The sequence below is a fragment of the Leptosomus discolor genome, chromosome 13 (genome assembly GCF_034619465.1).
Source record: "Leptosomus discolor isolate bLepDis1 chromosome 13, bLepDis1.hap2, whole genome shotgun sequence".
NCBI classification, from domain to species: domain Eukaryota; kingdom Metazoa; phylum Chordata; class Aves; order Leptosomiformes; family Leptosomidae; genus Leptosomus; species Leptosomus discolor.
Window position 1 is genome coordinate 1,081,874 of NC_141403.1, and position 19,215 is coordinate 1,101,088.

The following is a 19,215-nucleotide window of genomic DNA, read 5'->3' on the forward strand; positions in this document are numbered from 1 at the left end:
CAGATGAAAGGTTCATTTTAGGCTTCTGGCCCTTAGACTACATGTAATACGAGTCAGAAGCCTAATGACTTTCATGTCTCAACCTGTTAGATACTGGAGCCTGCAACCTATGCCTTGACTCATTCCTGGAGCAGTGCTCTTTCAGGAGAGATAATCAAGACCTTATTTTTCACAGGCAATACTTCAGATGACAGTAAGCCTCAGGAAGCTTCAACTCACCCAAAGCTAGCTATGAGACCCTGCCTTAGTTTTGATCTTACACATGTGATGTTGGTAGAAAACCAAAACATACAACCAATGTTGACCAAAACCTTGGATTAACTAACACTAACAAAGTAGACTGTAGATAGAGACTGACCGGGTCAGGCTCCAAGGAACAACTTGTATTAAGGTCCAAATATTACTGGATAATTTGTACCCAGTGCTCACCATATATATATATATACACATATATATACACCCCCCCCACTCCCCACCCCCATACAGACCCCCATTGGGAAAAAAAATCAAGGTAAAATCTCACAGACAAAAAACAAACTACTATAGCACGATCACCAGCTTACTGCTTCATGCCATTGTCTTGACATCCAAAAAAAGTTTAGTAATTGCTCTTTTGAAGCTGCTAATGTGAAAAAAAAAAAAAATCTCAGGTTCTGGAAGTGGCTGGGAATTCCAGGTTCTAATAGCTATGCTGGAAATACTCAGTCATCAAGGGGTTCAAAAGACACTTACTGTCAGAACTGAAACACAAACACATGTCAGAACAACTTGAAACAGAATGACTGTAACTCAGAGTTTGGGTTTTCTTTAAATTATGTTTGAAGAGCTTTAAAATGTTTAATTTATTAAACCAACTTTGATACTACAGGCAAAACTTCCACTTTCAAGTGCTACAATGGCTCAATTGAACACAGAATACATTAAGCTTAAATTCCACTGCCACCATACATCCTTATGAAAGACATTTCAGTGCTTCTTCGCTTAAAAAAAGTAATACGCTATCCCAGTGAATTTGACATGGAAACAGAAGCTGCATGTATTAATAGCAAAAGCCTCTCATACTGCATACACAACAGTTTCAGACACCATCACTACTCCAGCTACTGAAAAAAGGCTAAGTAATCACAACTCCTAGTAGTTAAACACAAGCAGGTCCTAAAATAAGTTCCCCCAAACAATAGATTCTGTTTTTGAAGAACAGTTTAAGTTTTCCCAGACACTGCTTCAATCAGACCCTGGCAGGGCTTCTACTACCTCCTTCTGCCTGGCTCTCCTTGAGGAGGTTGTCGTAAGAAAGGCCATGTGCCCAGCTGTTTCTCTTTCACACGCCTTCATTTACTGTTCTCGTCCCCCAGCCCTGTCAGCTCCCAGTGTCACTACTCCAGTCCCACCTCAAACTACACAGGCAACGCTGCAGAGGCAGTCGTCCCAGCGAAACCCACGCTCAGAACAAAATCACATGCCGCGAAGCGCGCCTCGCACCCTTCCGAAAGGCGAGCCAGAGTTGTGGGATCGAGAAACTGAACACCCCCCCCCGCCCCCAAACGCTGGGAAGACCACGAAGGTAACCCTGCCTTCCCCCCAGGGCAGGACCTGGCGGTGAAGGGCAAGGTACAGACTAACACCGCGGACACAATCAACGCCTGCTCACTGATAACCAGCTCTTACAATGTCATTACAGCGTTTATCTGCCATCACCACCATTTAACATCCACACTTTGTGCTCAATGCCCTGTTGGTTTCTTAAAGCTGAACTCTTATTCCATCTCCTCTACCTACACCACTTGCTCACGCGTGCAGTCTTCTAACTGCTTAACACCAGTAAGCTGCCAGTCATACACGCTTCATTCAGAAGGTAGGCGAGAGTTAAGAGTGTAATTATCTGAAAAGTCCTAAGATTCCATAAAAAGTATTCAGCTGATGCTGTCCTATATTTTGCTACATTCAACCCTGCCTTTACCTCAAGTGACACACCCGAGATTACACATTGATAGTACAGGAGAGCGGTTACTGCTCCAAAAGAAACAAAACAAATACCCCAACACCCCCACCTTCGGGCTTCAATGCAGCATCGCTACAGTTTTTGAATGTAATAAACCACAGAACGGGTGCCCTGGCATAAAACCAGAATTCTAAGTGGTAGAAAGTGAGTGCTCTTTACTAGCGACTTTGTTTTAGCACACACACACAGGGATTTGAAGAAGTGCCATTTGTCTGAAACAGTGCAGCAGGGAAGGAAAAGTCAGTCTCTAACCTCCTACGAACAAAGAAACCTAATTTAATTTTGAAACAAAAGGAACTAAATTTATCATTCTGAGACAGCCCCAGGACGTCCAAGCATGAAATGGAAGAAAAGGAGTTGCCAAAGACATGCAGAACAAGCTTTTTAAAGTTACCTGGAATCGGGATATTTTGTAAGCGTGGCCAAGCTGCTGGTATACATGTGCCCACCCACATCAATGTGAACTGGTGCGTTGGATTTTGTGAGCTGTGCTGGAGTGGGGATGCCTTGATTGTTCAATGGAGATGCAGGGGATCTAGTGATCAGAGGTCTTGACATATTGGGCCGACTGTCCTGTGAAGAGATAGACCTGGGTTAATGATCTCCTTAAAAACCTCACAGAAACCCACAGTCTCCAGTCAATAGCACTGTCTCATAGTCTCAGCTTGTGACTTTTTTTTTTTTTTATTAAAGCACAGACAAATATTTGGCAGTTTTTAAAATGAATCCAGCTCTAAGAGTCTTAACTGGCTACGTTTTAAGTAGGTAGAGTGGGGCAAAACGCCGCGATAAAAGGCACAAAGTAGAAATCATGTTCAATAAAACAAGTTCTTCCTGAATACTGCTCATGACAGACAACCCATACAAAATAATAAAAAAAAGCTCATTCTCATATTTAAAAGCTGATAAAGGCTCTGTCAGAAAGAGCTGCAGACAGAAAGACCAAGAATAATTGCTGTTTTCCTTAATTAAGACGACCCCAGGCAGACCTTCAGTTCCTTCCCAAGCCCTCCGTCACTGCCGTACCGCCAGAACAGAAATACAAACCCTCAGCTCCTCCATCCTGCACACTCTTCTCTCGAGTTCCCAATTCACATATCACGGAAACAGAAGCAGAAACACCTGGACTAGCCAACCGCTCACGGACTGCAGACCCCTGGACATCGACAGCCTTTGAGAAAGACATTTTCCATTTAAAAGTTACACGTCTGGCGACAGATGCCCCGACGCGCCCCGCAGAGGCTGCAGGTCTGAGCGACTTCCCGAGGCCGGCGAGCTCCGGGAGCGGAGCGGGAGCCGATGCTTTGCCGAGGAAGCCAACTTCGAGTCCCCAAGGCAGAGCCGCAGCGCCAGCCCGCGCGCGGCGGGTGGGGCAGGGCAGGGCAGGGCCGGGCCGGGCCCGAGCCAGTAGGGCAGGCTGCCCTCCAAGGTGGGGATTCACAGAGAAAGGCAGTCGGCAGGCGAGGGCGGGTTGGAGACAACCCTGCTTTCGACTGCAGGAGAGCTCCGAACCGGTGGAATCTTACAGGGATGCCCTGAGAACTCCAAGCCCTTGCAAATGACTAGGTTTTACATTTAAAAGGTAAGCAAAGCAGCGAGAAGTCAGGTACACTTCATCACAAAACTCTCTTTGTTCTTTCGACACATCTTTCAGCTCCAAAAGGGGATGGATTCCTTGTCAACATCTCTGCAGAGCCGGGCAGCAAACCTCACAGCAGCGGAGCACGGCCGTGAGACAGAGTCACGGGGTATCCGGACTAGCAAAGTCCGCCGCCACCGAAAACGTCATTTCTCCATTTTTCATGGCTGTTGAGAGACTCAAACCATAAAGGCAACATGAGCCAGGTAAACGTCTAACTGAAATGATTTACAGGCCAATGTTGCACAATAAATCCAAGTAATATGTAACAAAAGGCATCTATAAACCACAAGGTACTTAACTAATTTTCTTTCATACGCAAAAGCAAGCGTAGGTCAACTACTGATAAAAACGAAGGGGATGAAGAAAAACATCTAGTTTAGATGTTGGGGCAGGGGAAGGGTTGGGTTTCTTCTGTTTCTCTATAAGCAGAAGTTAATATAAATCTGCAGAAATACCACGCTTAATCACTACAACTGCTTGAGGAGGCGCCTGCAGCACAATGAAGACAAGTCCAGACAAAATGAGGTACACACGCTATGCAAAACTAATGTCTGCTATAAATGCTATGTGGTACAACCACCACCCAAGATGCTACTGATCTGCAGCACGATATTTAGTAAAATAATGAAGAAAAAATTAAAAACAACAACTGGAAGGGTGAAAGTAACGAGGCAAGGAGTGATTCAAACTGGGGCGGGGGTGAGGGGAAGCACATGTTGGACAATTAGCAGGAGGAAAGCAGCGGGTGCAAGGAAGGGGACACACTTCAGTGCTTAAAAGCAGACAAACTTTGGAAAAAAGTCATCAAGGAAGGCTGAGACTAAACCAAAAAACAAATTCTGTAACTTGTACAAGACAGACACTGCCACCTCCCTGGGCAGGATCCTCTCTGGCAGAAAAACACAGCCCTGTTGCAATTTAGCACACTGCAGCACCACGGAGCCTGTAACAGTTTTTCAATTGGACACATTCTCCTGTATCCCCTGCCTGGGGCTGCTCGGGAGAAAATGAACAGATTTGCAGGGTTAATATTGTAGTTAGGCTGGGACCTCATTCAGCAGAGCTGCGATAGCGCCGGCTGCCTGAAACCGTAGCAGAACGTGTAGTATAAACATCACTGCCAGGACAGGAGATAGGTCAAAGGACTGTGGGCATTTTACAAGGAAAGAAAAACCAAAAAACCCCTCCAAAAAACCCCCCAACGTAAGTAAAGGGAACCAGTTTCCATACACGAGACGTAACCAAGCTGCCATTTACCCAGTTTACCTACTAAAACTCCCAAGAAATAAAAACGCTTCATAGTAAAACCTTTTGCTATCTTATTTCACCCTCCTCCTTCTCAACATTCCCCATTCAAGTTACCTGCATGTATCGTGCCTCAAGAAACAACGCTTATCTGCTCAAGGTTTAGATATTAAATACAATAACGCTGACCTTGCTCCAGCCTTAGTTCGCGAAGCACATTTCCCTGGATAAAACCAGTTCACTACTGTTTTGGAGACCACTCTGAAATGAGGCAATAGTATTTCTGTTGCAGTTGCCCCAGAGCAATTAAAGCAGAAATGGGATTCAGAGAACTGGGTGCTTAAAACCCCCCCCATTTCTTCTACGTGGCACAACGGGCTAGCACAGCCACAGCACAGATCACCACCCAAAGGGCACGGCATTGAGACCACTCTGACATTTAACAGATCAGAGTGAAATCATTGCATTAGGGAAATCAATGTATTGGTTCAGCTACGAAAAGGGTAACACAGGGGCAAACAGCCCCTCTGAAGAAGTACACGGCCTGCTGTGGCTTACTGCAAACACGGAGGTGAACGAGCTTAGGTAAAAAGTGGTGAGAACAAGGCACTGCTGGTCAATTCAGCTTCTACCACCTGAAGCGATTACAAACATCATTCTTCAGAAACAATTACGGGAGGAGAGAAGGGAGTCGTAGAAACAGAACTCGGCGGGATCCAGCAAGCTATCTAGAACAGTTGATGACCAGAAGGATCAAAAAGCTCTTCAGAAGCTTTTGTTGGAGTCAGGCAGGTGAGACTTGCAGCCAGGAAGGGTTTCTGGCTCAGCCACGGCTGTTCCCACACGGGAGATCACAGAGGTTGTCTGCCTCGGGAACCACACCAACGTTATTCACGAGTGGGACACAAAGCACAGCTAATGCCTGCGCGGGCTGGATGGGCAGTGACCTTCCTGATCTGTCAACAGTCCGTTTTTCACTCGGTACCTTTTCTTCTCAAACATTTTAATATTTACCCTACAAAAAAACTAAGGAAGAACAGGCAATCCCAGGTTTTACAACTGTTCCTGTGGACCAAAATACTTCAAATACCCTGTAAAACATTTACTGTTATTAGTACTTGAAGATTCTGCCCCCCCCCCAACTTTTCCAAAAAATGAGTTCTGATTTCCAATCGGAATGAATTTATTACTGAAACTACACACTCAAAAGTGCTCAAATCTGTGCACTAGGCAGGCTGAAGGCATTGAGGTCACATAAAACTTTTCAGTTTTGGTTCAGCACACAAGAACACTGCTCTATTACAGCAGTTTGGGGCTCCTCCGCTTTCCTGCTGATATTTGAAGGAGTCTTTGAACAACAAGCAGTTCACAGGCCCAGGTCTTTTGAGCAGATCTGGACCATGTTCTGCTCTAGGCAAGCCCTCCCATCAGCTCTACAGGAGCCAAAGGAGCCCTGCCTGCACGCCGCCTCTCTGGGATTTACAAAAACCTGTATGATTTAGAAGTCTTTCCACCAAAGGAGACCGAGCACCACGGAGGAGAGCTTTCAGATCTCTTCTCCCTGACTTTTTCTTCTATACCACATTCTCCCCAACGCCATTCAAGAACATTGTTAAAGAATAAGCTTTTACATCTGGGTTGAAAAAACACAGTAGCTGTAGGGCCCAGATGTGCACCCATGCAACTGGTCTGCCAAAGAACACCACCACCGGAACCTTGTCAATCGTCTGGTAGCAAGCGGAAGAAATAAGAGGTATCTGAAGAACGCAAGTCACTACAGTATGCTGCTAAGTGTAAAAATAATAATAATAATAATTTAAAAAAAAATAAAAATCAAAGAGACAGGAGGCTTCCTCCTCCCCTCAAAACATTCGCTCACGTTAGACTGCTGTGATTAGCAGCGGTTTCAGAAGTGTTATTTACACACTGGTCTTGAGTAAAGTCATTCCAGTTCCCTTCTTAAGCCAGAACCGTTTGACAAAACCCACGCCACTACAAGACAACCCGAGCTCTCTCACAGGAGGACCGACATTCGAGTACAAACACCTTCTTGACTCACTGGACCGTGGGGATCATTTTAGGTTGCAGGTCAAGACCTTGCTGGCCAGGATCACTATAGCCAACATCTCCCCTGTGCGCCAGCCCAGCTCAAGCAGGAGTGTCTATCTGCTACTCAACATACCGCAGCTCTGGCCTTTGTATCAAGTTCTGAAATTATCGGATGCTCCCTGTCACAGTCCCAGCAATTATTACAGCCGAGAAACTCAAATTTACATATTTCAAACTCTTGAATTTTTTGGGGGGAGGTGAGGACGAGCTTGTGTTATCTAGTCTAGACATTAGAAACAATAATCATGCAGTAGCTTACTCTAAAGCATCAAATCTGTATTCATTATCTTTTTTTCACAACAGAAAGCCATGAGAAGTGTTTCTCCTCACAAAAGCTTGGTGCCCAGGCAGAGCTGGCAACAGCAGTCAGCACACCCACATCAGCCACCTCCAGCAGAAAAGTCTCCTCCGAACACATACATCCCCCTGTATGGGGGATGAATCCAAACAGTGAACAACTGCAGCAGCTGGAGACAAATCCCTTCTCCTTCAGTACAAAGCAGAAATCACTCAAGTGTCATGGACGGCTACGCACCCGACTCTGAAATAAACAGCAGGCGGATGCTTCGGGGTGCTTGTGGGATGTGGGAAAGCCCAGTTCAAGTCCCCCATCCAAACCAGGAACATTAGGACTACTCTCAGATTTGGCTCCGGCACAAGTGTCCCCACTGTGAGGATGTACTTTTTTCAAAACAAACATTTCATTAAAGATTAAAAAAAAAAGATCACGATCATGCCTCACCACAATACTTGAATAAGTTCCCCCCACTTTTTTTCAATTCAGCAAAAAGAGTCGCCACAACAAAGAGGCTGGAGAAAGCATTTATTCACCATAAACAGTATCAGTACAGTACAAACAGCACTTCTGGAAGCCGTAGCAAGCACGCAGAGATACAAAGCTACGCGTCCAGGAAGCCCAGGTGCTTGTCCTGCTGGAAGACGAAAATCCCACCCTGGGCACCTCTACGGGCTGGTGATGTCCTCACACCAAATTCTCTGGCTATGGCTGCGGAATGCTGCACCCACAGATGACACCAGGTTGTGCTGGGCCGTGAGACAGAGCCCTGCAAGGTGGCCAAAGACGACCACGTGCACAACACGGAGCATGCACGCTGCATTCTTCTAAGGCATGCGTGCCACCGAGTGCCTTCTCTTCACCTTCACTCTGAAGAGTCCACCGTAAAGAAGCTGCCCAGATCTTTGGCAAAAAGTCTTCACCTGTAAGCACATCCATGCCCTTTCTTCTGCTCCTTCACCTTTAGACCGGTGGCCAGTAGCTCTCCGAGGACACGGCTGGGCTGTACTGGTGCCGCTGGGTCTGCAAAACAAAGAACAGCGCATTGTTTTCCCCAGCGAAAATATGCCGATTGCACTGTCATATTTTGCCTTTCATCAATACAATCTCACTGCTCTGTCTCTCCCAGCTGTGAGCTTTAGGATTGCTGACTCTGAACATTACGAACTACAAAGCAAAACTCCAAACCAATTGTGTTTGAATGCCACACCAGAAGCAGGCCCAAAACACTATCAGCTGCAATTCAGTGCCACGCTAAGCCCAGACACCAGGTCCCCTGGAGGAAAAGCCTCATTTTAAATCCTGAATGTCTGTTAACATGTGACCGAAGGTCAAGTTACCCTACACAAGGCAGTCAAACACCATGGAGAGCTTCAGAAGTAGGAAGGTCTTCTCGAGATGCTGAGGTACCCAAGTGCAGCAGAAGATCTACTACTACACCAAGCAGCTGCTCGCTGCTCACTCCTCCCACCCCAAGTGCCACGTTTGCAGCACTCGGTATTATTTGCAGAAATACACCCAGCAACGCATTTTGGAAAGGTGGGTGTCACAAGGCTGCCTGAGAGAGGGGGCAGAGATACCCAGAGGGGTCCATCAGAGCCAGGGTGTAAGCTATAGGCCATCATGAAACAAAACCTTGGCTGAAACCATTTCCTGGAGGTGCCAGGAACTGTGTTAGGCTCTCTTCTGTATCCTGCAGTAGCCCAAATACAGGTCAAACCTACAAAGGCAACAACGGACCCCCTGTCACACCACAGTGGCTACAGCAGTGGTGACTGGAACACTTACCTGACAGGACAATTTCAACTGCTGCATCCTCCTTGTCCCAGAGGCACTGGCCCCAAGGCAGAGGAGCGCCGATCCGGCCCCTTGAGATGGGGGTCCCTTGAAATGGGGGTCCCTTGCTCCACATCCCACTCGCTGGCTGCTCACAGCCTCCTTGTCCTCCAAGTGCCGGCGCTGCTGAGCACGTACACCCTCTTAGTGCTGCAAGTGCTGGAGAGATTGTGGTTGCATTTCCTCAATAAAACGAGCCTTGCTGGGATTTCATCAGAGCTGATCAGGACCTAGAATAAATGCCACAGGTGCAGAGAACCAAAGGCAAGGGGCTGCGGGAAGTGAGGTTATTTGTGCTGGATGGAGAGCTGCCTACCTGGAGACACAGGACAGCTGAAAATGCCCTTGGACAAGAGCCTGAAGACACTTTGAGAATCCCAGCGCCCGGCCTGTAGCACACAACCAGCTACAGCAGAACAGCTCTAACCCTACCTCCAACAGAAACTGGCCACCGAGACCTTAAGAAAAATCTCCAATCACCTGAAGAAAAAGGATTTAGGAATAAGGACAGGAGTTAAATGAGGACCTGTGCTTATGCCAGTATGGCAGTAAAGGCAAGTCCAAAACCCGGAAAAGGTCAAGTTTACAGAGACAGCGTGTACCTTCTCAAGTGCTTATAACTTCTCTGAAGATTCCCCTAAGCCTTGAAACTGCAGACAAAAGTTTAATACCTCCCTCAAGATATTCCATAAATTTGTACTCTTTATGGAAGATTAACTCAGCCCTTTGCTTGTTTGGGTAAGCAGTGCTGAGGCCTGCCCAAATGTTTTAATTTATTACACTCAGGCCTTGCAAGTAAAGCTCTCTTCTTCTGCACTGCCTACCCAGTTCTTGCTGCGCACACCCTCCGTGCTTTGGTCAAGCAAGTGGTAAACGTGGCTGGCGCAGGACTGGACTTAAGCCCTCAATGCAAGCAGGATCTTTGGCCTATATCCAGCCCATCGCATTATGTTAAAAAAATCCGTGTCTAACTTGGGGGTCCAGCCCACATTCCCTACCCCCAAACACACACATTTCCCCGAGCCACTCCGGCTTTCATAAGGGAAGCAGACGACTTCTATGGTCTTCAGACGCGCCGATTCAACCCCCTCTCGGGAAAAGCGGCCATTTAATTTACAAGCAAAACCGGATTCGAAAGCTGCTCTCAATTACTGCACAGCACACCACTGCCCACCTGACACCCTATAATCACAGGGTGCTCACCCCAGGATGCAGCAGGCAAAACCACCCCCTAACCACGCTGGAGGACGCAGTGTTTAGATGCAGGAGGACATCAGACCAAAGGTCAACAGACCTGCTGTGCTGCTTCTAGTGGCGTCCTGTGATAGGAGCCGACGGGACAGCTGGCATTTCAGGCCACTTGCTCCACGAGGAGCTGGTCTGTTCTGCACCGGCTTCGACTCAAACGAGCAATAAAATTGATTTAGCAGTGACCAAAAGGAAGCGTAACTCCCCAGCCTGAACCTTCTCTAACTGGACATGTCCAGCTCAAAGTATTTCATGAGGTGTATAGCAAAGCACCTCAGTGACCTTCACTCAACCTTCTTTATTCTCACAGGCAAAAGAGGGATCCTGCCCGATAGCGCAGAAACGATTACAAGCCAGCAAGTGCCAAGAGATCCCTCAGTCTCAGCGGAAAAAGGCTGCAGTTATTGTGGACACTTAAGAAAAAAAAAAAAGGAATCACTGTTATGAAGATGAGCAGTCCCTGGGAAAGAGGCTGCCAGGTCTGAAGAGTGTTCAGCAGCCTGGCAGCCCTGCCCACAACACTACAGCTGATAGAAAAGTCTTTGCTTCTGCCGCCCCGAGGACAGCTTCATTTACTTTCCTTTAAACCTGGAAAATAGGTCGCTTTTCTTCTCTTACCTCTATCAAACCTCAGGTAGCAGAGACAACACGAATTTACCTGTACTTCATAGGAAAGCAAGCACACAAAGAGAGGTTCACCTTTTGGCAAAGGACAGAGATGACAGACCAGTTCTCCTTCATACAAGGCTTCATTCATTCCAGCGAGCAGCATCAATCCAAACCCTTTGGACTTGCTGCAAGAGGAGTGGCCCGCCAGCGCCGCTGCAGGTAACCTACCTACGTCCTCTGGGGCTCCATCCAGAGTCCATCCGTCCTCCCTGAAAGGGGCAGCCTCTCCGGCAGCTCTCCCCAGTCCCTAGGAACAACCCAGCACAGCACAGCCAACAGCTCCTGCTGCCTCCCTGAGGGATGCAGGCTCTCCCAGCTCATCCCCTGCACACCAGCGAAGACAGGCGTGCAACCACCACCTCTACCCCGTGCATGTCCGTGGGGTTCAGGCCAGGAACGGGCATGGGAAGGGACAGGGGAGCTCTCGAATCCATCTCCCAGCTGTTCCCAGGTGGACGCCTTGCAGGTTGACATATATTAATAGTGTAATTTTTTGTCAGACTTCTCACTCAAGAGTTGTTGCCTTTTATCCACTTCTAGCAGGCACTCTCTGCATATTTTGCAAGAGTCTTTACATAAGAAAAGGGCATGGAAAAAAAAAAAACCCAACACTCCCTCCTGGGTTTAGAAGGAAAGGACTTCTGCTTGCCAGAACCATGCTGGTACATTTGAATGCAAAGTTAAACAAATCCTTAAAGATGGTGTCAAAATTTGAGTGGGAAAGAAACCAACTGGTTACATTCTTCTCGGATCGAGTTTGTAATTTGTCCGATAATCTTCTGGTGAGAAGCAACACCAAAAAACAAGCATTGCTAAAATCTGTTTTGTTTGCGAGTTAAGATCCTATCAGTAGTACATGAATAAAGATTAACATCTTGAATTACAGTCATATCTGAAGATTTTAAAGACCCATAAAAATGCAGACTTCAGTGGGATAACTGGAAGATCATCATGAACTGTCAGAATTTGAGAAATGGGGTTCTTCTTCTTTAGATTTGACTCTCAAGCTGAACAAAAATAAGCCCATACTGCCTTATTTGAAGTTAATTTACACTCCAGTTTGAATAGCACCTGCCCTTGGGTATGTTCCAGAAGAACGTCTACCTTTCCACAAAGGGAGGCTAACACCCATTGTAAAACTTCCAGAGGCACATTAGATGTCTGTTCCCCCCCCAGCAATTTCACCCTTAGAAGTAGAAGGAACGCTGCCAGTTACAGCCTGTGCTGAGGAAACATGAGTTATAATTTTACCCTGGGAAAATTGCTGAACTGGGAGCTTCTGGTGTGGCATAGGTCTTGCCTTCGCAATCCAATGGTTCTTTTGATTCAGAGAGGCTTTGAAAGGGTGGTGATGAAAAACATAGCCTCTCCCTTTGAATCAGCCAGCAGCCTGCTTTCCTTTGCACTTTTAAAATTTGGTTTATTAATTTGCCTAGGGGCAGAAAGAGATAATACTGACCCATCTCGAGAAGATGTGTTTTCAGACATATCAACGGAACATTCTCTACTTCAGACTGAACATGCAAACAACAAAAAACCCTCCTTCGGATTATCTGAAGAATTTTAAATCTGGAATCACCTTACCAGGCTTAAGAAAAACACAAGGAAGCCTCTATTAGCTCTTCCTGCCATACGAAGAGGAGAAAGGAAAGGGACAAATTATACAGATCCACTAAAACCGTGTCTTTGAAATGCTGTTAACACCCAAGAGCTCTAAGCACTCTCCAGATGTTTCTTACAGCAACCAACAATAAAATATTCTCAGATGGAAGGGTCATTTTGAAGGCATTGCGTCCACTTAGTAATTACGGGACTAGACAATCAAACAGACAGCCAGCCTCATCCATAACCTAACTGCAGGAAAAAAGGCACAAAAGGGCTTTAAAGCCATACATTTGTAATTATCTAATTTATGATGGAGATGTAAACAGAACTGCAATTTTGACGGTTACAGTTCAGGCTGGTAGAGAATTAAGAATATGGTGCAAAATTGTAACCTTAAATCATACATCACTCCCTCCAGGACCGATGCAACGCAACGGGCAAAAAGGACTGACTTTTAGGAGCCCTGGCATCATTGCTGGGTTCTCCTCCTCTCTCCCACCCACCTCCCCTCCCAGCAGGTCTCTGAAGCTGAACTTAGCAAAGCCAACGACCCTCTCTCTCAAAACCTATAACCTACTGAAGCCCCACCAGAGGGAGGACAGTGCGAGGGAAGGGTAAAAGCTGCACTTACTGAGATGACAGGCTTTTTGGAAGTCCTTGTTAAGACAGACTGCAATAGGGAGCACTTACTCAGCTCTACCACGATTCCATGCATTTCCAGGGCTGGCTGGGGCTTTTTCTTCTCCTTTTGTAACTCCCATTAAAATTATCAGCCTACGGATTTCATAACAAGCAGAAGAATGAAAAAGGCCGAACACTATCATGAGAGAAATCGTATTATCATTAGCTATTTCAAAACGCACGTGGGTTACTTAACACCTCGGGACAGGCGGCGCAGCACCACACGGGTGCTCCCGGTGCTCCTTCAGCCTCCTGCTAAAAACACACATTCAAGGCAGCACACAAGGATGGGGGCTCCCCAGGGCTCTGGAAACGGGCTACCCACACAGCACATGGGACCTGAACCAAACACCATCAGTGACCCAGGCACCTCCCGACCCCCACCCCATACCAACATCTGCCCGTCTTTGGATTTTAAATCCCTTGGAGGAGGAGGTATGCTTTGTGGGGGCTGGTAGGAAGGGGCTGAAGTCCTGACTTCAGCTAAATACAGCCAGGGTTAAATTCAAAAGGTTCCTTCAATGCGGCAGCACATGAAGGTTTTTAGTTTGTTTTACCTCTTTTCTGGTTTTGAAGTTTTCTTAAATGCTGGGAAAGCATTTAGTGACAAAGGAAGAAAAGGAATGGTAGGCATACGACTATGGGGGTCAAGTGGCAATTTTTTTTGGTCATGTGAAAGGCAGGATTTGAGGAAAGGAGAACACAGGAGTCTGCTCTGAAGGCAGGAAGAGTGCTTGGCAAGTCAAGGACCATATGGCATACGAACAAAGCGTAGTTTAGATTTGGTTCATTTGATTCCATTATGTGTAAAAGATACTTTAGGATCCAAGGCTAAGGAACACAATTTTGATTCGTACTGTTTTCAGACCTGTAGGGATTTCTCCAAGTAGTCACTGTGGCTCGTATGATAAAAACATCCATCTGGCAGCTAACTGTAGTGTTTTTTGCCCACAAGGGTAGATTAACCCTGAATCTATATAACCATGTGCTATATGCTAACAGAAGCCATCACTGCCATGGCCAACCTCAAGAAGCAGCAACCCGCTATCTAGTTGTAGACAGAATGACCTCTGCTAACTAGCTCAGTAAATGCTTAATTTTATACTAAAAGGCTTTTACTTGTCTTGACACCACCACAGGCCACACACACAACCTTAGAATAGCAGATGAAATCTCACACAATACACATTTCTTTGGACAGCACAGCCTGCTTCTAAGTTTGTATTCGTGCTTCTCTGGTCATTACCAACCTGCAAAGCGCCGCGGCTTGGACAGCAAAAGGGCCTGAAACTGTTTAAAGAAGCAGGAAAGACTATGCCTGTCTACACGTGTCAATCAAGCGGCAATGCCCGTCTCACCTTCTCTAGCTATCGGCCTTTATTGCCTCCAATGTACAACGCATCTCCACAAAATTGAAAAGCAAGAAGTAAAGACCCATCGCCATGAACCGACAGAACGTACAGCTGCGTTATGGCACAAAGCAACAACAGGGAAGAGCCACATCGTTGGATGATTCTGAGGGACAGCTTGAAATTAAAATGCAAATGGCAGCTTCACCAAGACAATGAAAGCTAAACAAAATACAGTTGTTTTTGAAACATATAGAAGCGAGACAGCCCAGGACACACACTGTCACTTGCCACAGCTGGATCAACCACCACGGGGTAAGCATTTAGGTAGGAAACTTCTCTTTTGGTAGTTCTGTAACGGGGCTGTTGGAGAATCTGGCCCTTGCCAAGAAGCTTGGCTTGCCTAATTCAACTACAGATGAGGCAGGAAGCTTTATATGGCATTATCCCCTTTTGAAATAACACTGGAAGAAATCTTTTGTTGGGTTGGTGGGGAAGGGGGGGGAAGACTTCATCTAACTAAAGCCAGAGAAAACCCACTGAATATCCTGAGTGGTAATAACCAGCGAGACCGTGCTGGTAAGGGAAAAAAATCCTCTAGAGCTCCAAACTGACAACTCTGAACTACACCTGGCTTCTGCAATAGAGAAAAAAACAACTTTAAAGAAGGATCAAGACTACAAGATCTGGAAGTATATATATATATAAAAAAAGGCAGTTTGAGTATCAAAAGTATGAGAAGGTGTCAGGCAGAGACAACCACCAACTATGATGAAACAATAATTTTAAAAATCACGTGCAGAAAACCTACCACATTCCAACACAGACCTGAAAAGTGGAAGAAACCATCACAAGAGGAGAAGTTGACAGGTAAAGGAACAGATGAAGGGGCAGTTGTACACACTGACACATCTGGAGTCTTCAAGAGACCAATTCCAGATAAAGTCTGGGAGATAACATCTGCAAAGGACTTGATCTGGAACCAGGTAAATTTGAGGGAAGCATCAGGAAGGCCTTACGGCTTGTGTCTGTCCTGATGCTTGTCTCCTGCCCAGAGGAGCAGTGCAGGAAACCATCAGCTCCCTCCCTGGCATGGAAGGGGAGGAAGCCGAGAGGCTGAAGCACTGCTGCTCCTGCAAGAGGCGAGGAAAGGAGGCAACAGAGACACAAAGCGCGTGCTGGGAGCGGGAATGCGAAGCAGCCCCCGTTGGAACAACAAACCCCCGCCAGAAAAAGAAAAGGGCAGGCAGAAGGAGGAGGCAGCATTTAGTCGGTAAGAGCGGGGAGAAGGGTGATGAAACAAGAAAAAAACCCCACAAACATTTAATATGACAGGCTTTGGTCTCCCCTCTGGAAGAAATACTCGAAAAGCTTGCCTTCAGGAACAGACGGATTCTAATGTCAGGAATAAAAGAGCATTCGAAACAAACAGGAAAGGTTTCAGGGGTCTTGTGGTGATCATCTAGTAGAGGGCAGCAGAAATTAACTTCAGCAACCATTGCTAAATCATAGATTTGTCTCATGGCAGCATCTTCTGTCCCATGACAGACACACTCGACTGAGCGCTCGATTTCTGCTGACCACCACCCTGGAGTTGAAGAACTGAAGGGGATTAGTTCAGGGGCAGATTTTTCTGTGGGGGAAGAGGGGGTGGAGTGGAAGGATGCACAGCAAGATCGTTTTGTATTTCAGCAGAAACCCTAAACCTCATGATTTCCACCCTCAGCGCCCCGCACAGCGAGCAGAACTTCAATCCAGAAGCCAACAACGGGTGAGGGTACGTGTGCGCCTTATCCCACACATTTGACAAGCAGTGTGGAATGAGGTGTGGCCAGTGGAATTCCTAACTCCAGCCCTGGCCGGGAAAGGTGGCTGGATGCCAATCACGCCATCAAGGTCTCATCATCTACACCCCAAGTAAGGTCCTGACGATCACAACACTTTCTCACATTGAGGTGTGCCACAGGGACATAAAAAAAATTATATGGCAGCCACAGGGTTTGACAGCCACAGGAGTCTTTACCTGCGACACACTGGCTTTAACAAAACCTCTTAACCCATCTCGCAGTGACGAGCCGTTCGAAGTGCTCAGCACTGAACAGCTTCACCAAGAATGATACTCTCCTGCCAACAGCAACTTCACTTGACCAGAAGCAAGTCTGGAAGCTTCTAGGAGGCTGACGCTGTGGTAACTGGTGGAAAGCATCTAGTAATAAGGATGGAGGTTCACCAATGAAGCAAACCAGGAGAGTCACCTGGGACTAAGAAACCCAGAAGAAATCTGAATACATGGCTGACCCTGAGCTTAACCAGTAGAAGTTATATTAGAAAAGGGAACAGAAGACAACCAGATAAACTCTAAGATGAAAATTAGAATCGATTACGATGATTGATTTTTATAAAGGGTCTAACGATACAGTGCAAACTAATTCCTGAAGCCTGCCACCATTTCGTACATTTAATTCAAAAAAACCCTCTGTGTGTTTTCATTTTTTCTTCCTCTCTTTCTTCTGGCTCTTTTGCCATGCTGACGCTTGTTTGCATTACGTCTATTTTGAGCTAAATTAAATAGGAGAAGCAGAGTTTTGATTCAGTAGTAGCAATAAATGGGGTTAGCTTGGCATTGATCTGTGTAAAGGGGCCAAAGCTAGGACTGCCAGAAGCAAAACGTGGTCAGTGAACTCTACAGCACCAAGAGTGACCCTGCAGCTGAATTCCTAGTCCTGATTACAACAGAAAGAGACTTGCTTTCCTGAACAAAGAGTATTTCAGGCAGCAGATTAGCAAGAGAAAGTCTACTTGCAAGGGCAGACGGAGGGAAAGGACCAAAAATAAGAACCACAGCACACTTCAGAGGATTTTAGAAAGCTCCTGAACACTGCAAAACACCTTCCTCGCTCCGTGTTTCTTGTAAGCCAGTGTTAGGTCCATATGACAAAGAAACATTTTCCTTTTGCATCTCAGCTAAACAGCTTCAGTTAGTAAGTGCGCAGCAGGGCAGATGAGCCAGAACCACGTTAAGGACAGCATGCTTAAAAAGTTGCCTCGAAGACTAAGGATATTTGTCTTACAGCCCTACAGAAACAGAGATCACGTTTACCATAGGAGGGAAGGCCTCTTTCATAAACCGTGCTCAAAATTCAGCCAGCAAATTTATACAGGAGGAGAATTTCACAATCCTTAGGAAACAGGGATCAAATTCGCTCCCTCTCTGGGTGTTTGTGCAGTTGTGCAATGCAAAACAGCGAAAGCGCAGCAGTAAATCCAGCCTCATGACCACCGAGCTTAATCAGAGTGTATCTACGGCGGAGAACAAAGTGCCTCTTATTCCCGCTGCACCGTGATCCCACCGGACCTCAAGCCAAGCAGGGTCAGCTCAGGCCAGCGCTTGGATAGGGGCTGGCAGAGCGCTGGAACCGGCCGCTCCAAGGCTGAAGCGAGGCCGCTTCCCAGAGCGGGGGCACACGGAGCGCCGGGCTCCCGCAGACGTCCCCACCAGCGCCGGCGGCCACCGCTCTGGCGGGTCCCGCGCGCAGCGCAGCCCTGCCCAGCGACCCGAGGCCGCAGCAACGCTCCCTGGCCCCGGTTTCCAATCTGGGACTTTCGGGTGGCGCCGGGCTGCGTGTCCAGCGCTCATCCTTGCTGGAAACGCAGGGATGGGCCAGCGGCGCCGCCCCACTCCTCGTGCTGGCTGCACCAGGAGCCGCGGGGACCTCAGCCCCCACAGCAGAGAGGAAAAAAGACACAGAATCACTCACCATCGCTACTTTCGCTTTTAACCTATTTCTTGTCCATATTGTACAACAAATGCTCATTAACACAAGCGTTTCCTTAAAAAACAAGGATCACAAAGCACTGACCCACGTCAAATCCTTATGAACAAGCCATTAAAGGTCTTCAGCCCATTCTTCCCTCCAAGCCCCATAATGGATTTTTGCTTGCTGTTCCACCACGTAGCAAGGGGCAAGGCGGGGATCCCCAGAGGAAAGGGAGGGCGATTTAAGGAGTCTGTCAGTGTACCAACAGACTGCAAAAAATTAAGTCAGAAATCTGCCACACACCACCCTGGTTTTTAGTGCCACCCATTTGGCTTGCCACTCTTATCACAGGTTGACTGCACCCTCCATTTTTTTTTGGTGATGTTTTCGTGTTTGGGGTTTTTTTTGGTTTTTTTTTTTGTTTTTGTTTTTTTTTGTTTTGTTTTGTGGTGGCTGCAACATCAGACCATGGGACATGTGGTTGTCACGACTGCGAACTTGCTGACTGATTTATGGGAACTTACAAACCCACAAAACTAAAAGATATTTGTTACTCACATTCTGAATGTTCCTTTTACCTCTCACTGAATAAACCTTGGCCACACCGAAGAGAAAGTTTATTTCTAGCCCAAAATTTGATTTCCCTTCTGTAGAAGGAAGCCTAAACGAAATGTATCTTGGCTGTGGAAATCACCCCACAATATCCCCCTGAACAGATCGAGGTCACTATACCTACATTGGTAACAGCACTTTGAAATTCATCTGTCATTTTAACT

The 19,215-nt window shown here is 46.7% G+C and overlaps 1 protein-coding gene across 2 annotated transcripts in view; it reads right to left on the reverse strand.

Moving 5' to 3' along the window:
- The window catches only part of KCTD1 (potassium channel tetramerization domain containing 1), a 68,736-nt gene that overhangs the window by 31,788 nt on the left and 17,733 nt on the right, over positions 1-19,215 (reverse strand). For both annotated transcript variants that reach the window (XM_086472651.1, XM_086472652.1), the window contains exon 3: positions 2,397-2,575. In XM_086472651.1, the coding sequence (XP_086328777.1) occupies positions 2,397-2,575 (179 nt within the window). The remainder of the gene's footprint in view (positions 1-2,396; positions 2,576-19,215) is intronic.